Genomic DNA, 21,625 nt, shown 5'->3' on the forward strand with positions numbered 1-21,625 from the left:
TGTCTGGATCCTTGCTGGTCGCAAACGCACTATGTTGGTTTTGTCGTGACGCGGCTCATTTATAAAATCAAAACAAATGTCATCAGTACAACAGATCATCCATACCCCTAATGATTCATTACGATACTGTGCGTTTCAATTTGAGATAGAAAATCTTTGATGAAATTTATCATAAAGAGGGTTTATACCCATAAAGAGATAGCCGGGCCCGAGTTAGATAATTATATAGAGATACCGGGAATAGACTACTACCACATCGCTTCCAGAAGAGCCGCAATGTAGTCCCCGGGAAATGGACATCTGTCATAGACGCCAAATGTTGTTTTTCTGTTGTTGTTGTTTTTGTTTTTATATATCTTGTTATATTTTCTAAATATAATAATTATTAAAAACATAAAAAAATGTGTATTAACAAAAACCTTGATTTTCTGTTTAGGCATAGATCCTTGATAAACATGTGATTTTCACATTTAAAGTTTGTTAATATATAGTTCTAAATATAGTTCATACTGGTCATGATATAAGGCATAATCTAAAGAATTTGTCGGGGTTTTTTTTGCATTTAATTATGACAAGTATCAACATACAATTATTACTTTTCCCTATATATCCAATAAGTTCCCGGATACCCGGACCCCGCCTCCCCATCTTTTTCTATTTTTCGAAGGATCCGTTGTTATTCAGTTATCGTTCTTTAATTAAACAAATGGACAAAGCAAGTACAAATGAGATATTTGATTTGACATAAAACGCATTTATAAAACTCATAAATTATAATTAATGAAAAGCATTAGAGTGTCCAACGTATAATATTGTCTGAAAAAACGTTTTCTATATGTAAGCAATGGATTTCGATCATCACACAGAATATATTGCATTAACGAAATATGCGAGCAGTTTTTACTTTGCATTTGTCATAAAGACATATTAAATGACAAATAATTTGACGCTATTATAAGACATGTATTCTACACAATAATGTCATTTTGTATCAGACTTAAATCAATAGCAATGATACCAGTTCTGCATTAACAATCCTCAATACTGTTCCTTACAATACACGGCTTACACTTCCAAATTATGATGTACAGATAAACGAGCGAATGGCAAAACCGAGATCGAACGGAAGGCCAATTAAACGGCTAATTGTATGTATTGTCTATGTTTTTGTCTTCTAATACATTTAAGTTATTTTTTTTTTCAAAAATCGATCAATGTAGTTCCATGTAGGATTGTTTAAGGCTTCCAATGATCTAAGCTGTTACAAAAAGAAAATTAAATTAAACTCGGGAGAACTTTTCCCCCTGACGAAGTTAACGACGATTTGTTATATATCAAATTCCAAACATGGAAACACTCTACACTTCGGATTTCTTGAAAAATATCAACCCGAACAAGAGCTAGTGGTGGATTTCTTAAATTTGTATATCGATTTTTTCCGAAAGTAGTGATGCAGCGAAAGGTCGGTTGTTGAGCGCAAGGCGATATTTAGTAGGAGTAAAAAGCGTAGTCTACGAATTTTTTAAATAAAAGTTTTCAAAGTTAAAATAGACGTACTAAAATGTAAAGCCGGAGATGTTTAATGATATAAATATTTATTTCTACTAAAACTAGGTCTATTAATTATTAAATTTTTGATAATTTTAGTCCATTCACCGATTGCTGCACTTTGTACACTTGTTTACCGTCATGCCCCAACCTGTATAAAGGGACGAGATAACTCTATCAAGCATTTTAACAGAATTATGCCCCTTTTTTATTTAGAATCTTTGTCAAAATGTTTGCTTTCCACTCAGATAATCCATCGATTATGGCTTTGAGACTTTGCTCATTTGCTCACCATTTTGCCAAAAGTAAAAATTCCGTCTCGGCATAATTACTTGAGTTAGCTTAGATCTATTGACACAAAATTTAGTCTGAGGGTAGCTTATATCAATACGCAACTTAGGATTGCTACACAGGTGTCTGTGAACAAGGTCAATGTCGCAGTTGCTTAAAAAAAGATTTTCACGTAATAACTTGATTTTTTTTTACCTATTTACACCAATCTTGCTGTGTGGGAATTGCTACTTAGATATCTGGGAGCAAGGTCAATGTCACTTGCTTACAATAGAATTTTCAGCTTCTACTCAATAACTTCAGTTCACTTTGACCTATTGATACTTAACTTGGCATGTATGTAACTTATATGAAAATACAGACTGGCATTGATACTCAGGTACCTGGTATATTTTTATTTTGAACTAACGAAACCAATTTTATGTTTGGTACAAATAACAGTATATTTTTTTCTGCCATACTTCATTCTATCAATACTTGGTAGATGAAAACCTGTTTTTCGTCGCACTGTGCACGGATCTTCTTGTTTACTTTTAAACTATTTATATTCCGTAAATATGTTAGGGGTAGGGGTGGAATGACTTTTCAACTGCCCCATTCTATAAAGAAATACAATAAAACCTTGCCTCTGAATATGTTCTTATTTATTACTTTTTCATGTTTAAAACAAAAATCGCATGTATTTTCGGAAAAGTAGGAAGGCCTTATCTGTAATTCAAAAAAGTTATATCTGGTAATAGGGATGCTATATGTATAAGACAAATGTTTATTAAGGAACTATTTTTTATGAATGTTTGAAGTAATTTATTTTTGGAAAGAAATGTAGGACAAAAGTTTTTTTGAAATGTAAAAAATGTAGGAGTATGAAGGATAGTGGTGGAGATTCAGGTTTTACACCAACATTGAAGACAAACTTTTTATTTCATTTTCAATAAACACAATTAATTATTTTTAATTTCAAACCTTTTATAAACTTTATAATTCTTATTGTAACTAAACATAACACACCTTGTATATTCCAAAAACTGTAATGTCCGAATCTAACTAATGCTGTGAAAGGGCGTGTTTATATAGGCTAATTTACCGCCAAAAAGTAACATTACAAGAAAAGCAAGAAAAGTGAGAAAGTCGTGACGTGGATCAAAGCGTAGAGATATAATTTTCCCGCCTTCCTTATTTTTGGCGGGAAGTTATTATGTACAAAGACGAGGAGCAATGATATATAGCTCATTCATTGATAATAGCAAAAAACTGAAAATCTTTATTACAAGTTCAAATTAAACTATATATTCAAAACAAAAAAGAATAATTTGGCATAAATAAAAATAATCGTGTATTTCACGACAAGGATAGGTTTGGCTTCGGATTGATATTTGAATGAGAATAGTTGTTGAAAACAAATAAAATGTTTCTTGGAATATATTTTTGAATGTTTGTAGAAATAGATTAAGATTGTTATTTTGCAATGTATGATGTTTTTTTTAGTTATTTTCCAATCATGAGGATAAGTATCACGAGAAAAATTATATACTTACATTTAAGAATATTGTGATTTTATTTTGTAGCAACTAGATTAACAAGTAGAGATTTTGATGCTAAAGCATCAAGTCGCCGGATAGAAAATGACTGTATTATCATAATTATAAAAAAATATCAGTTTAATTAATGGTTTCAGGTATAAAGAAAAGAGGAACAATATGTTGAGTAACTGTTTATTCACAATAAAACATCATATATGAAGCAAACTTGCTTAGCAATATTGTCAAGGAACTGCTATGATTATTAAATAAGCAAATATTTCGCGTTAGTTTACGTAACTTATTATGATTTATGCTAAAGATTTTATTGATATTATAGATCTCGATATTAAATCATTTAATATTGCTCGATGGCCTACAGGTGGTAAGTAGGACGAAGTTGTGACCTAGTAGGCCAAGTTCGAATCTTTGAAAATCCCTTTTGCAGTTTTCATAAAACTATTTTTTTATTATTTCTTTTAACTATATGAAACATAAGTTGATAAATCGTGTTTCATTTCTAGAAATTTTTTATTTCATAATTTTGATTAATTTTGTAAGGCGAGTGATATTCTTGTAATTCTACTTGTTATTCTACCTTATACATATATACCGTTATACCAGACATCGAAATCCGTTTAGTATACTTCAGAATCCGATAATTACCGCCAAATAATCAACGATCATCGAATATTTGAAAATATATATGTTTAAATTATTGCATGAAACAATGCAATTCTACCGTAAAAGTGGTATCTGCATAAATTTTTTTTTTTTTTTTTGCGCTATCGAAAAATTAAATCATTTAGTTGAAATCAATATTCCTGTCGTTACATACGATATAGTAAACGTTTAATTGCCTTTCAGTTCGATAAAATATTAACAAAAAGATATATTTTATTAGTTTTCTTTATTATGTATCTAATACGATCCGTCACGGAATATAACGAAGACGACGATTACCACTATTTATTTCAATAAATGTGCCTCTTTAGCATAAATCTATTTTGTGATGTTCAACCTAAACTAAACTATTGAACGTTGACAGAAAGGGCCAAGTTTAACCCTTTACCAAGAAAAAATGAAAATGTTTTGAAAATTTATTTAATTCTTTAATGTGCAAATTATGAGTATACAGACCTTTCTAATGATATAAAATATGAAACTGATTAATGAAAGATAACTTTGTAATTATTTATACATTTGCATCTAATTAGCCGCCGTACCGTTTTCCAACTATTCACAAGTTTAGCAGCAATCTGTTACTATTAATAGATTCTATAACACTAACATACAACGTGTAAGAACGTGATTCTTACAATAGAACAGGGAGAATCTGTTTATAATTAGATAAAATAATGAAATATAATAGGTCTCATAAGATATAAACAACCAAATAATTTAAATGTGTCATTTCAAATATCATTCATGATTTATCAATCATAAAATAGCAACGCTTGACACTTAGAAAAAAAGTAAAAGTATCCCTAAATTCAATGACTGGTCCATAGGGATACGTTATTAATTCATTTTATGAAAATTGTAATGTTGCTTTTTAAGATGTCAATATTTGTATATTTCATTTCATTTAGCAACGTTACTTTATTTTTGAATTTTTAAGATTATGAAAAATAATTGTGGTCCTTAATTGTTCAGTAATTGATTTGCTTTTATATTCAGATTTTAAGGCCTTCTCCTACCATAGATAATTATAATATTAAACTGTTACAAATATGTCATTGCGCCACCTGGTATCAAATTATGACTGACTGTATTCGTTCATGTCCCATTTATTTAAGTGCTTGCGTCTTACTTGCTACTCTCAATAAACATAATTATATTGCAATTTTGAAATTTTCTTAATTTTGCGAAAATATGTTGGTGTTTTATTGTTTTCAAGACAAGAAGTAGTAAAATAATGAAAGAAAAATATCACTAGGCAGTAGCCATACCAATAGAGCCTCTTCATTACTATATAAAGGCATTTACACGAATTCTGTTAAGTGAGAAGCAATGTGAATTTAAGCAATAGCACATATGCAATTGTAATAATGATTCTGTGGAATATATAGAAATGTGTAATAAAGTTATAGCGTATATTACACATGCATTTTAATATAAAAAAGAAGCAATTGATGTGCAATCAGAGACATAAGTCTCTTGTGTAATGAAGTAATATATCATGTATTTGCATTTGCAATGTTAATTCTGTTAGATAAGCAGCAATGTGCAATGAAGCATGAGTAAACATGCAGTCTTAAACATTCACATTTCAGTCAGCAAATCAGTGAATAAGAATGCAATCAACATACATGGATAAGTAACATTCAGATATAAACATGTCATCAAGATACCTATACTTTTGGCGGATATTTCCCTCCATAAAGAGAAAGAGTTCTGTCGGCTTCAATATGATTTTGTTGTCATGTGGAAATGAACGCTAGGTTATTATGACAGAACTGAATTATGTAGTTGACAGGTTTTTATTGTATGTAAATATAATGTACATTTATTGACGTGATTAATAAGGTTTTGGTTTCGTAGTATGTAAACGTAGATTTATTAATCATGAGTATTATTATTTTGTTTTTCTAATGTAGATTTAAAGACGTGATCAATATGACTTTGTTTTCCATGTACGAGTATATAATGTAGATTTTTCATACGATCAATTTGATTTGTTGTCATTCTATGTAACGAAGGTGTGTCAATATGTAAATGCAATATGGTCCATATATTTATCAAAAGAGCAAATATTTTTACAATTTTTAATTCAACCCTTCGGAAAAGGTTCAGACGTTTAATTAAAATGCAAATTAAATCTAGCTGAAATGTAAACAAGTTCGGATCAAGAAGAGATGCGTCTCACATAACCTCAACTGACTGTTCTGCTCACGTGCAAAGCACTTGAACCAAAACTGACGCCAAAGCCAGAAGCCATGAAGCAACTCATGAATTCGTGAAGTTGAAATCATGAATTCTTGAAGTTCATGAAGCTGAAATCGTGAATTCGTGAATTCCGTATATTTAAAACGTGAATTCACGAAGTTAAAATTGTGAATTCATGAAGATGAAATCGGGAATTCATGAAGTTGAAATGGCTTTACCGGTCTTTCGTAGGTTTCATGTTTATTTACAAAATCTATACTTCAGATCCAGAGAAGGCGGACGAAGGCGTCAAAAATGGTGTCGTCTGTATCGGCAAGTATTATTTGTGATACTTTAAAAAAATATTAACTACAATACCATCAAATGATGTATTAAACCTTTATTTATTTATTTTCTCCAATTTTGTTTAAGGCGTGTGCTAGGGTTACATACAGACATAAAGCAGTCTACATGGGATGCTGAAAAAAGCCATTGCTTACCTTGAATATGAATTATCTGCTTTTGAAATAACCTAGTTTTTCAAGTGCAATGACAGATTACTCGAAAACTAGGCGGACCAAATGTCTTTGCTTCAATTGTTTCTGTTACTTTATTCTTTGATCATAGTCTTTTATGTAATTTTCATTTTACCATATGTCTGTATGTTACTCTTGTATACGCTTTACCAAGCTAATAATGAATAAACTATACTTTTTGAACGATCGATTTCCATTTAATGTAATAAAATTGAATTAATCAAATTGGATTTCAGTTTAAATGTATTTTGAATGTATAGCTTAAAAAACGGATGAATTCAATGATAAAAACAATGATAGATCCACTGTTTGATTGTGGTTTTGTTAATTGAAAAATCAATCACATTGTTAAGCAAACTTATTATTTCATTTTTTTAAAAATATTTGATTTTTCTACTCATTGTGGCGCCGTTTTATGTCGCAGCGGTGGTAAATTTCGCACTGGCCGCTCAATGTCGCACAATAGCCGCTTAATATCGCAACCCGCTATCTTGCGCAAATTCTTCTGCCCGTAAATGTCGCAATGGTAACGTTAAATCTCGCACGAGTTTTCCTTCCGCTAAATGTCGCTACACTACCATTAAATGTAGCAAGATGTAAAAATTCAAGTTTAGCTCATGTTAGATGGTATTATTATAACTTTTACATTAATCATTTAAAACACTTTGAATATACTTATTAACTTCAGGACGTAACGGAATGCCCTTATCAATCTACCTTCTCTAGACGTCTAGACGAAATATACTTTTTTGGTTTAAATGTGACTGATAATAGTTTATGTATGCAAGACACTTGACAGTGGTTTTATAGTGTTTTTTGGTTTGAGAATGTATCTAGATCGAAGTTAAGTAAATTTCTGTTTAAACAGCATGCGCTACAAGGCACAATAAAACAACTTTAATACAATTTGACATACGGATTGAAAATAGTTCTGCCGCTCGGTTTTAGATGTAAATAGAAACAGAGTCTGCAATCTTTATATAATGTATAACGAATGTATGTATTTGACATCCGAGGGAAAAGTCTATTTCCGACAAATTATAATTAAAAATATATTTGACAATCTTAATCAAAATTTAAAAACGCCCACAGACTAAACTTATAACCAAATTCGAATTAAGGTTAACAAGTATACATTTAATACTTTCGTTGCTTTTGTTTTTTCTTCAATCATGATAATAGGCATATAAATAATGTACTGTTTACTTTTTATTTATATCTATCAATTAATTTATTTAAGGCGGACTTTATTCGTTATAGTCAACAAACCCTAGCATTTAATAACTATTGGCCGAAATGCCGTATCCGTTCTGTGTATTCTAACTACATATTATGCGAATTTTGACGGAAAGTGATGAGAAGATGCTATCGGATTTTATTGCTCTTATTACAACATTTACTTTCGTTTATCTTAGTAGGCCTTTAGAGTTTGATTTGTTTAATTGAACTTTCAATTTTCAAACGCACGCATGCGCACACGTAAACATACAATGCATTTATATTTTGTATAGTTGGCCATGTACATTGTACTAAATATTTTGATCTTATAAAACAAAATGTAATTCTGACTATACTGCATTTTGGTTACATAGTTTGCACAATCTATTATTTCTTTCAATATTATTATAACTATGTAAACATTATCTACTTCTAAGTATATCTAAGTATATTATAAAATAAAATTCAGTTGCAACAGCAATATAATTTTGACATAGAAATGATATTTAAACTCAATTCTTGAAAAAGTGATATCGTATTCTAGAATTTATCAAAATTCACCCCAGGATCAAAAGACAACCTTATATTTGAAAAGCCTAAATGATAGGCTAAAAAAATAGAATTCATTAGCACAGTAAGAAGTACTAACATCATTACATAAATCATTATACATATGATAAATGTCTTTACAAGGCATCTCTGTTTGATTCTATGATTGTACCTAAGTTAACGTATGAATGTGAAGTTTAGGGTGCTTATAATAATTTTATATTTATATAAAATTTACATAATATATGATTTATCTACCTCTTTATAATAATAAGCACCCCAAACTTCACATCCATACGTTAACATAGGTACAATCATAGAATCAAACAGAGATGCCTTGGTTCAAATATCTAGACTAATAACGTTTAAAAGATTATCATACGTCCTAAAGGCTTGCTCATGTAGCGCTTTAACCGTATTCACAAGAGTACCAGTATAAGTAAACTTGATTTCAAGACAAAAGAAGATTTTTTTTCAAGAATTTCAATTCTTTCGTTAACTATATAGAAGGTTGTATATACAGTTTGTTTTCTCTTTTCATATACACATATTTTTGATTTATTGACATTTATTTTCAACCCCGATTTATTAGAATAATGTAGCATTAATTTGTGACCGCATACTATTTGGATCTGTTGTTAATAATACAATATCATCAGCAAAGAAATCATAACATTTACAGAAGTTCAAAGTCTTTTTCGGTCAAAGCATTAAAATCCAATTTTTCAGTAATATCATTGACGAAAACTAGGGAAGACAAAGGTTCTTCCTGCCTTACACCTATTGTTACATTAAAGAAGTCGGACATTAGCTGGCAATTTCACACAAGCTTGAACATTAAGATATATACATTTATCACATTTTTCATTTTACAGTTTATTCCTGATTGTAACAGTTTAGTCAATAATGTATCTCTACAGTATCCTGTAGGATGATACAGGTAGGATAATTCTGGGCTATGATTGAAGAACTAAGCACTTTTTAAGTCCCTCTTCTTTTGACAAACTTCCGCCACTACTTCATGCTCATCTCCTCACTATTACATTTATTTATGCACAAATACAGATTTCAATTTACACTGATATATAAATATTTAAAGCAATGTTACAGTAACGTCTTAAATTTTATATGTTACTTCTCCGGTCCAGTCTTGACCCAGCCTGATTTTAAATTTATGGATACTTTTTCAGTCCATTACGTTCTCCGGCAAATTATTTCATGTTTTGATAACTGATTCAAGCAATGAGTTGTTCTACATGAATCATTTCGAGTTTTAAATTACGACCGAATAACTAAAAAATCAAAAGTGCAGTCATCTAAACCTTTAACAATTTAGAATGTCTATTAATCTAGGATGAGTTAGACTTGGCAGTTTAAGTCTTTTCAAACGGTCAATGTATGATGATAGATCTTTCAATGATGGAATTAGTTTTATTGCTCTTTGTTACCCAGGAACGATGCGGTGGCTTAACTGTCCTTTGATGAATTCAGTGTTAATAACTGCTGTTATCCGGAATGTAAACTACCAACACCATCATCAAAAAGAAAGAATAATTTGATTAACTAATGTAAAGTAAAATCATTTCAAATTTAGTCTTGGTTAAAGCTAAAAAATGTTTCTGTTAAAACAGTATGCGTACAGGTTTTATCCACTTGTGCCTCGGCATGTGCTTTATCACCTTACTTCAATGATCCTGTGTCAGTACCATCACTTTTATGATGACACCTTTTTGAAATTTCCCCTAGTTAGATAAAGTTGTCTAGGAAAACACTGATAGATATTTCAGATACTGAAAGTTTCATGTCTACTTCGATTTCCGTTGTCGTTAAAATCTTTTATAAGGAAAGACTCTGAATGTATTTTAATTATATTATTAATAACTTTGTATGCGATGATCATCTGATTCTTTCCGAAGATATAAATGGTTGTATCTAAATTTAACCATATAAAATTCTTGCAGGAATTATTTGTCAGTAAAACTTTTGTTGACTTTTGTAGCAAAAACTAGAGATCACGTGACTCCCTTCGTCAATAAACTTTTTGATTTAACAGTCAATGGACATTTGATAAATTGTCGGTAAGTTTCGTGAGATGAAATAATTTTTTATTTTTGTCTTTGAAATAATTATAATGGACTTTATAGCTCAACAGGGTGAACTACAATGCATCTCCATTAGCATCTACTAGTTTAACATGAATTTACATCTGGCGACATTTATCGGTAGTGTTGCGACATTTTACGGGAAGTGAAAATCGTGCGACAATTAACGTTACCATTGCGACATTTAACGACAGATGATTTTGCAATAAATAGCGGCGGTTGACATATTTAGCGGCAATGGTGCGACATTAAACGTTAGCGGCGTTGCGACATATAATGGCGTCACACTTATTACAAGGTCCGAAAGAAGTAAAAGAAGAGGAAGAAATTGAAGATGACAATATCGTCTGTGGTTAGTTTTTTTTATTATTATAACTAAAATTTACAATTGATCGCTTACGTGAATTAACAAACTTTAAAAATAGTTTCATTTGTTATGTTTATACGACTATAATCACAGCAGAGCAATTCAAAAAGTATCTTCTTACGTCTGTAAGAAGACATTTTTAATTCCACTTGGATTTAGTGCAGATGACATATACGGTGTCCTGTATGACATAAATTGACAAGCAAAATGTTTTTCTAAAATGCTTGTGTCGCCCTCTTGTATTTTTATAGATTAAATAGTGAGATTTTACATTCTTGCATATTAGACTGGCGTTTCCGTCAGTTTACCCATGCCAGAAATTTCGTCAGGCGGGTGCCAGATGAATGACACGCTTATGATGACGTAATTCTACTGTTAAAGAATGAAATGTAATTTCATACATTTCCATGGAAAAATGTTTTATTAAGGTAAAGAGTTTAAAATATGATTGAATATGTTAGAACATGCAAGAAAAAATCTCTGACATATGTTTGCTGTTCGGATCGGAATATCCGTCCCGAGAGGACCCGCCCATTGGGCGGTGACGAGGCTTGCCGTTCATTGAACGACATCCACCCAAACTCTTTCAGTATATCTTAATTTCTTATTCGTGATGTTTTGTTTAAAAAAATCCTTGCTGGCCTTGTTGTTGTTTTTATCTTACTTTAAACGTGTTGAATTATCAAAATGGATATGTTAGAGTAACTTTATATATGTCTATCATCGTTACTTTCAATGAAAATTATGTTTATTTACGGATTTTCTATAATTTTCTACGAAGTGTAATTTGGCACAGAAGACTGGCGTGTCTTCCAACAACAGTTTGAAATATATAGACGCTTTTATTTAGCGTTTGTGGTGTTTTTTTTTCTTCAAAAGCTCCAAGGATTTTAAAATGACGGCGCCCTGCTAACTAAAGATTTTCATATATTTTATATTGATTTTAACTTATACACGTTGTACATGTTATCTAAGAGTGCTTATAAAAATCATCGAGGGATTTTCCGCGTATTTTGCTCCCAAATGTGTATGTGAAGTTTCAACACATTTCCGCTAGTGGTTTTGAAGATAATAACTTGCGCTGACACCGACGCCTGGGTGAACTAGACGAGCTAAAACAAGAGATTTAGTCAATTTCAAGTCTTAACAGGCGATATTTTAACTACCTCAAACAGGACACCATATAAGCAAACGGAAAGTTGTAGCGAACTTTATAGTGCCACTCAAGAGTAAAATCAGTTTATCGAAAAAGAACAAAATAAATTGGATTGTCATTTCCAGAAATAAAGTTACTGTAAATATTAAGCAGTTATGGCTTTTTCGACGAAACTAACAACACGTTGTTCAAACTCCAACTTTTCTTGTATATGGTCTGACATTCTATGAGAAAAAACAAAATTAATAACATGACATTCACTGTTTGCCGCTCCCACACCAAAATAAATAAGTAAATAAATAAATAAAAATGAAAAGATAAATAAACAAATACAAAGATAGATAGAGGATATTTGTTTAGTTCAATATAAGATCGGAATATATTTCACAGAGTGAGCACCAAAATGTATATTTCACGAGTGGCGCAGCCACGAGTATAAACTTTTGGTGTTCACGAGGTGAAATAAATTATATTTCGATCTTTAAAACACTAAACTCTCTCGATGTTGATTGGATGAAAATTGCAGGAAGGGGCAGAGTGAACTATAAATGTGTTTATTAACTTACATGTTTTTTTACAATTAATCGTCGTATAAGTTAAATACTTTCAGTCGTATTTTCTTCTAAAGTGTCTTTTCTATCCTAGTGAAAAACTCGTGCTTTTAGATTCCTATTGTATATAAATAAAAACTACGTCTGATAATTGAACATTTACGCCACTCCTGAAATTGTTTATGATGTTTATAGTTCAGTACGATAAGCATCAGATTTGTAATTCAGGGGTCGCTAGTTCGAACTTGTGCCGAGACGACATTTCTCCCTGACAGTTGATCCTAATGGACATCTGTCTCTAACAGCTGATTAAGAAATCATGTGGTATTAGTAATCGGTCACTTGCTGAGAAATTGGTAATAACTTGTTTGTATGTTTTTCTCATTTTACGCTGTTAACACATTATTTTCATATCTAGGAGGTCGAATCACCTATTGGGCTTCCCTAATTAATAAGCAACTTCTCCACAAATCACTGACTACTTATCACATTTCTGAATCGTTTATGAGTGATAAATGACTCGCCTGAGATTTGAACAATTGTTTTGTTCCTTTATCGTGCATGAACATCGCTAAAGCACGAGAATGCATTTAAACCTCTAGTCAAGGAAAGTGAGGAATTGAATAAAGTCATAGGGCTTTCGTAAATGTTAATATACGAAAAACGAAAAAAATGTGCATTAATTTTGTGGGGATTTTATAAATTATTATAGAAATAATGATTTCGTTGTGCTTTTCATGTGCGAGTGCGATGTCTTTATAATGAAATTATCACGGCAGCAATTTTTTTATGAGGCGACCCAAGCCGCGAGTGTTAATAACTTATGCATGTATTAAACTTTTCACGCGTTTCGTTTAAGTATAGCGTAAAAATATTGTCTTAATGATTTGTATTCACAATAAGGTTTTAATAAATGGTATATATACGTGTTATGTGATATATGATATGATATATATATAGGTTTTACAGAAGGTTTAAATCAGTCTACCGGACACTAGCGCATTGTTCATACTGTTTTATCCAATTTCTGAGATTAGCTGTGCGAACCACGTGGCATTTAGAGAAGAAATCAATTATTGACAAGGATTGAGACTCTTGTTTTGAAACGAAGATTTGTGAAACGCAGAAACAGCTTGCTTAGCCACAGATAGCTAAATTTCACCAATGACAATTATCAGTACCGAAATAAAAGGAATGAGGAGTAGCTCAAGATTAAGTTCAAAGTGCTCGGCAGTCTACGTGAGGCAGACAATCAGCTTAATGACATGACAGCTTAAGGTTTGTCAAAAGCAGAGGCAGCTCGGCTGAAAGTGATCGAAGGTATGAGCGCTCTTTGTTCACTGTCAAAAGCTCATTAAGTTAGCCGACTCCACTTAATTGGCTCGAGGGTTGTAAATGAATACGAGGCACACCTGTTAGCTGAAGATTCGGATGATTCCGGCGCACGTATTCAGACGATTGTGATTGGCAGACTGTAAGATGGGGTCTACGGAGGCTCAGGATGCTAAAACATCTCAGATAAGATTTTATATAAATCCTTTCTCATTACTAATTAATTGGTAAGATAAGACAGTGTTTGGTAGTAGATCGAGAGAGAACAATGAAAAGGTTCTATCTCTAAATGAAAGACTGCGGAAAAATATTTCTTATTTCGAAAGATCTGGCGCAAGCAGCTTCGTATTAGAAGTATAAATGAGGGCTAGAAGCTGCCTTTGAAAACTTTACCTAAGAAAAAAAGTTTTAAAAATAGTAAATCTGCTCTGGAAAACCGTATTTTTGTTTTGGAAGTAATTAAAAAGATATTAGTCAAGGGATGTATCACACAGGTTACATCTGCCCCACATGTATTAATCCTTTAACTGTTGCTTTTAGCAGGTTCGGGAAACCCCGTTTGGTATAAGATTGTAGACACGTGAATCTTGATTGCTTGATTGGATATTATTTTCACTTGAATAGACAGGTTTGATTGCGACTATATTGCAATGTGTCAGGCTTTTAATGTGATATTTTGGTGTTCTAATACGTGCGGTATTAATGCTTTTAAACAAATATGGACTAAGCTTATCAGTAAAATGTATAGAGATAGGTGTGATTGTACGCTGATTGTTCCCATTTGGAAATCTCTTCAAATTATTGGCCGTTAATATTTCCGAACGAAAAAGATTATACTTCGTTTATAAAAGATAGTTTTCATTTCAAGCCTGGAGTGTTGACTAGGCGTGGTAGGGATAGGAACGGTATTTTTGATGCGAGGCCTTTAAAATTTGGTTTGATTGCATAAAGAATAGAAACAGATGTTTAATTTTGTTTTATTTTTTCAGGTTTGAAAATTGAATGGACATCATGGACAACATAAATGAGGCAGGTGTATCTCCGGAAGGTTTTGGTGATTGACCTCGTAAAATGGCTGAACAACTATCGAATTTCCGTAGTGATAATACAAACGTTAAATATTTGCTATATTTTAAAAGTCAAAGAAAAGGGAGGAAACTCTGCGTCACCAATACACTTATATTTGACTGATATTTTAGACAAAAAGAATTCTGCTGGCGTTATTTCAGCGACTGTTTATAGCATTAAATGGGTATATGGTTAAAAGGGGTTTTCGGATCCTACTGACAATTTGTTTGTTTAAAAAATATTAGGATCTGCGAAACGAACTCATGGTAAAGTAGCTAATAGAAGGAGCCTTTGAATGTAAAAGTATTGATAAGCATTTGTAATGTGTTTAAAAATTCAAGAGATATTTTAATTTATTTAGATTTATTTAGAGATTTATGTATGCTTCTTTTAGGTTTTTCGGGTTTTCTAAATTTTGATGAGCTCAGTGCACTGAAATATAATGATGTAAAAAAAATGAAGATTAAATATCTCTTAAAATTTCAAAATGTTAAACTGATCAATATCGTTTAGGTATCGAAATTGTTATTTGCAAAAAACAAGGCCGTCGCATGTCCTTTTACCATGCTCAAACGTTATATGTTTATTACTGAACAAGATGTTTCTGATGATAAATTTTATTTAGGCCTTATTTTAGATCTGGAAAAAAATCGTGTAAGTATATATATAAAGGTTTTACAGAAGGTTTAAATCAGTCTACCGGACACTAGCGCATTGTTTATCCTGTTTTATCCAATTTCTTTTATGTATAATATTATGATTTAAGGTCTATATTGATTATTTACCTGCTGCAAATATTGGTAAATTTATGTCGGGCATCATTTTAAGCTAGTGAAGACAAACGTATTTAACAAATGATTATATCATCAGTTTTAATCGATCAGATTGGTTAAGGTATCATTTTGGTTTTAATGTTATATAATTTTCAGATTGCGTACTTTTTAGTTAAAAAATAGATGATGAGCATGTTGGCATGTATTTAAGAGTGAGTCCCAACACTCGCTGACATTTGACAAATGGGAACAGGTTTTCCGCGTAAATTTTCTTAATTATTTTAATTAAATAAGTTTTTCATCTCTGGTTTTTCCTTGGCGAGTCAACCGTGATCATAGTAATAGTATTGTGAAATTTGGAACGTTTTTGTATTATGACAAAAACAAACATTTGTTAATACACATGTCACTATTTTGTTGTCAAATGATGATGAGCTATGTTATCTAACAATACATGCTTCTCCGCAAAACATTTATGAGTTTGTTTTTATATTGGTCCATTTTTAAGTTTATTGTGAGGAGGAAATACATGGTTTTAATACATGATGCATGTTATTTTTCTTTTATGCAAGACTTAAATTTATTGCACTACTGTCATTTAGTAAAACTAAAATACATTCAAAGCACCCAAAACATATTTAACAAATTTTAATAAGAACTTTATTTTTATTATTTCAATATTTAAAAGTGATATTATTATAATTTTGATATTTAAAAGAATCAACACCGATTGAGACGACACAGACAGAAATAGAAATGGTGTCAACACAAGCTTATGCAGCTGTTAGGTTTGAAGAAGTGCTCATTGAAGTTATAAACTCATCAACACTTAACGTAGACTGGTGTCCACTTCTGAACTGTGATAACCTGTATGGATATAAAATACGTTATTCAATAAAAGACAACACTTCATATAATGAGGTTTTTGTAACTCCGGGAATATCTAACTTCACAATAACTGGTTTAAAACCAGCAACGGAATATGTTGTTTGTGTAAATGCAATTGACGATAAGGAGTCGGTGATTCAACAATGTGGACTTGCAACTCAGAAAACTGACGAATTTGAGGGTGAGTTAAAATTAATGACGTTATAACGATAGGTTGAACGTAACTTTAGCTATGAAAGCATAATACATTTTAAAAGCCCTTTTAACATTTTAGAAAAAAGGCCAAGTCGATTGCTAAAATGTACCTCGCTGTCATATACATTTCCTTTGTATCCTGATCTCTTCTGTTTCAGTTCCTTAACAATTGCTCAATCGTATGGCCACATTTATAAAAAAAAGTTTAATATTGTATAAATCTATTACTTTCTTCTTAGTCGGCGCTTTGTGAATATTTTTTCCGGCGAAGAAAAACTACCGATGTATTTTCTTTCGGCCATTTGTTGTTTTACATCGGCGCTCTGTGAATTTCCAAATAAGAAGAAATATAGCTGAACAATCATCCAAGTTCTTTTTTCTCCATCGGCACATGATTAAGGTAAAATATACATCGCAGTGTAGCGTTGATGATTGAGCAGAGATGATTGTGATAATACAAACTTATTAATCACACATTTTTATGTTTAAGATTTCAAGATATTTTATACATAAATATTGTATTTTGTCCAATAATATCGTTTCATTTTTTCAGTTCATTTAATCTGCATGTATTGAATCGACACAAACTTGTTCTTTAATATTATCCCGTTGAATTAGCTTATCGTATTAACAATGTGGTAAGATTCTAAACATTATTTCAACCACTATTTAAATGTAGACCAGCATAAATCACATCAAATATGTGGAGTCGCCGCGCCGATCAAAACAGATTTCAATTTCATATAATAATGATAATGATAATAATATCCAGAAGGTTACACATGAAGATATACCATCGTAAAATACAAATAACATACCCTAATTTTAAGGTTTAAGGTTAATTTTAATACCAAAGCAACTTCGGTATTTCGGGCTTTTTCTGCTGGAGTAGTATAACTATTAAAGAAGCGCCGAATGAGAAGAACGCCAATAGTTTCTCTCTTGGTAATTCACAAAGCGCCGACGACGAATATGAAGAAGAAGAAAACAATAAATTTAGCGCTACGGGGCTGTACTGGGGCTTTCCATTCAGATAATTTGTGAAACAGGAATACACAGGGATAAACATAATCTACGACATTCTAATTGAAGAACTTTATTTCCTTAAAACGGAAAATTTAAAACAATGAACTTAACATAATTAGTGGTACAGTTACACGAAAATACGTAAAAATTGTTTTTTTGTGACAGCTTCTTTTTTGATAAATCTAAAGAATAAATTCTTTTTAACTGAATGATGCCACTATAATTATTGTGTACAATACCTTATTTCTATTCCAATGAAGTTTACTTAACCATCCGGTGTATAGCATTCTGTTTAAGCTTAAACATACGATTCCATGATAAAAATGTCTTGTAAATCTGCTACATGGTGCTTATACTGATCTCATTCACAATGAAATAATTTGCTTTCACTTTTATTATTGTGTAAAGTCTATATATTCTTATAAATAGATAGAAAGAATTAAAACTAGCTGTTTGATTATAATTTTATTAACTGTGCATGTTCTTTAAATAATGATAACAGAAACAAATGAATCGAAATGAAATATACATATTATAACTATATTGTAGAAAATCTGAGCAGTTATGTAATCACAGGCATAACAATCCCTTAACGGAAATTAATTTGTTTTCAAATCTTTAGTTAAATGTACATTTAGAAAAAATAAGTCTAATCGATGTACTTGATGTACTTGCTGTACTTGCTGTTTGCAACAGTTTCCATTAAGACAGAATGAAAAATGTTGACTGCCGTGTCATGTTTCAGTTCACAAGATATTTTAACTGCACAAACATGCTTACGTTTGTTTAAACTTCAATGAAGATAATTAATGACTGCATGGTAAAAAGTCCCGAGTATTGAAGACTACTTGTATGTCTTTGTCTTTTTTTCCAGGAAAGTTATATCGTTCCACACCTTACATTACAGTTGTAGTTGCTGCTATTTTACTCACGACCGCAATTGTGGTACCGTTAACTATCCTCATAACTGCATGTACGTAAAGTCGTACAGTTGACGAAAATAATATTCATATACTAGGTCTAAATGTAATGTACATTTGTGACTAGCATGTATGGATTATTCCTTGCATATTAGACTGGATTTTCTAGTATTTTAACCCGTCCTGGAAAATATCCTATTATACAAGTAGCGTACTTTACAATGACGACAATTCAATGCATTTTATGCTTAGTCGTACTGAATGAAGTTGCAAATTCATACAGTTAAAGTGCTAAATAAAAACATTAGTTTTCGTATTTTTGCTTTTTTCCGGACTATAATATGCAAGAAAAAGAATCAATGACTGTCGTTACAGACGGATTGTCGGGCTTTGTGGTAACTGTTTTGTGGAAACTCGGCAAAGTCTCGTTACCAATGTACAGTTACCCTCGAACCAGGTATTCCGGTCTGTACTGGCAACAAGTGTGTTTTTATATTATGCCTTGTTTACAAGAAACCAAGCAATTAATTCCGAATTTATCAAAGTAACTTTCACAAATTCTGAAACAAAAATACTTCTAAAGATTCTTTCGTATTGATCAATTCTTTTTAACCAATAACCTGCTGAATTTGTGTGATAGATTTACCCAGCTTTATTTTTACAACATTTCATTATTTCAGTATCGATAAACAAAAATTGAGTACCCAACAGAAAAGAACTTGTTCTATCATTTTTCATTGGATAACATTGTCCTTATTTACTCTTCAACTGTAAAAAGTGTACTTTCATAAATTTGTTCTGGATATATTGCTTTTTTTCTACTACCGTAGACCGCTTACTTTACGTTTACATATTAAGTTTACATTTGATTTGTTTTACAGATGAAAGAAGCAATCACTTTGGTGCCCCAAATTGTACAGTGATTGCAGGTGGTATGCTCTTACTTCTGGCTTTAGTTGTACCAGTTACTTTCCTTTTTCTGAGAAAATGTGGGCCTTGTTCAACTGACAACAAAATAACTATCATTAAGCAGGTATATAGTCAATATAAGACAGTTAACATGTCAGTCAGATCTGATCATTTCATAAAATGTTTATGTTACAACTAAAGTTAGATGGATTAAAATCAATTTAGAATAAAATGTTTGTCTTGAAATTCAAAACTCAGGAATCCTCATTTCCAAATCAAGATTTATTAAACTTAGTGTTTATTATCTTTCTTTCATTAGAAGCAATTTACTTTGAAAGTTTAAAATTATAATCATCACTTTTGTGTGCGTAACCAGCGTAGTTTTTTTTTCATATTTATGTTTTGGTTTTTTTATACATGTATATAAAATTATAGATGAACAGTACAATATTTGTTGCGGTGATTTTCATCTTTATTTCATATTAGGTTTGTTTGTTTCCACACTGTATACCTCGTACTATTAGTATTTATCAATGTAAATGTTGTCTCCCCATATATATATTTTATTCCTCTATTGAATGAAGAGCAGAAAAAGAATACATAAATTTCAAACATATATACACATTTACGAAAATTCAACAAACATAATACAAACGTATGCCAACAATCTAGGTAAATATTGATAACACTGTAACTACAAACATGTATTTCGATAACATGTTATTATATTTAACAATTCAAAATATTTAATGTATGAACAATGTCTAGACTATGGACTGAAGTAAGATTTTGAACATTATTGAGTAAGATATTTGTTAACATTTATTTGTGCTACCTATATCAAAATAACAATTTAATACACTGTTCAATAATAATTACAGTTAATATATTGAAGATAAGTGTAAATATGAGATAGACTACATTTTGTAAATTTAAATTTTTAAATTCTGCAGCGCTGATGTCATGTAAGAGTAAATTGCATAAAGTCACACGTTGTATTAACTTCAACTCCTGCAAAAATACCACACTTGATTGAATGTCAGATGTTATCAGAAAAACAACAAGAAACTGTTTGTTTTAAGTGAAACAATGTAAATTGTCCAACCTTAACAATATCAAAATAGTCACATGTTTGAAATAATGACAATTTTTTTTAGAAACAAGTTAAACTTTTTTTATTTAATATTGGTTACAGAGTTTTACCATTTACCTCAAGTCTCAAGTGTATTTAAAATAATTATTTATATGATCTACCACTAAATATTCATCAGACCTTACATAGGGGTCCTTAATAATAAAATCTTAATTTGTAATATAGTCTTTTCAAGTGCTGACTATTAGAATAGATCTTTTGTAAATGATACCTGCTGTCAGATCTAGACAAGATTCCATATTTCGTAATATTATAAAATGGTAGATAACATGGTTGTGATGGTTGGATGCATTTATCATTTTGCACCCCAAGAAGCGTACTTAGAAGAGACACCTTTAAATGCCCCTATTGACACATGAACAGTAGCCATATTAATGCATTGTACTGTACATATATGTTATAATGTTTAGTGTAAGTTTTGTTTTTATCTTGTAAAAACTTAATGAAAATTGTTGAATAAACTGTTGTGAAATTTTCTACAATTTTAGTAACCTTGACATATCTTGAACAAATTTTCCAATGGTATTTACCCAACTGTTTGAATTTAGGTTAAAATATTCCTGGGACTTACCGGAGTGGGTCATACTGTTTTTGTTTTTTTTTCTAAGCAAGATCAAGACTTTATGAAAATGTACCAACTTAAAATGAATAAATGTCG

General features: G+C 31.0%; 1 protein-coding gene across 2 annotated transcripts in view; it reads left to right on the forward strand.

Annotated features, from left to right (window-relative positions):
• LOC132731801 (uncharacterized) overlaps window positions 1–21,625 on the forward strand; it is a 33,641-nt gene that overhangs the window by 10,154 nt on the left and 1,862 nt on the right. Inside the window, exons 2-6 of one of the 2 annotated variants that reach the window (XM_060718064.1) lie at window positions 6,510–6,557; window positions 10,928–10,981; window positions 16,595–16,945; window positions 18,860–18,958; window positions 19,787–19,938. In XM_060718064.1, coding sequence (XP_060574047.1) covers window positions 6,510–6,557; window positions 10,928–10,981; window positions 16,595–16,945; window positions 18,860–18,958; window positions 19,787–19,938 — 704 coding nt within the window. The remainder of the gene's footprint in view (window positions 1–6,509; window positions 6,558–10,927; window positions 10,982–16,594; window positions 16,946–18,859; window positions 18,959–19,786; window positions 19,939–21,625) is intronic. The other variant, XM_060718065.1, reaches the window with a different exon arrangement.

This window comes from Ruditapes philippinarum, unplaced genomic scaffold, assembly GCF_026571515.1.
Source record: "Ruditapes philippinarum isolate M1 unplaced genomic scaffold, ASM2657151v2 ctg63_1_1_1_1, whole genome shotgun sequence".
Taxonomy (NCBI): Eukaryota; Metazoa; Mollusca; class Bivalvia; order Venerida; family Veneridae; genus Ruditapes; species Ruditapes philippinarum.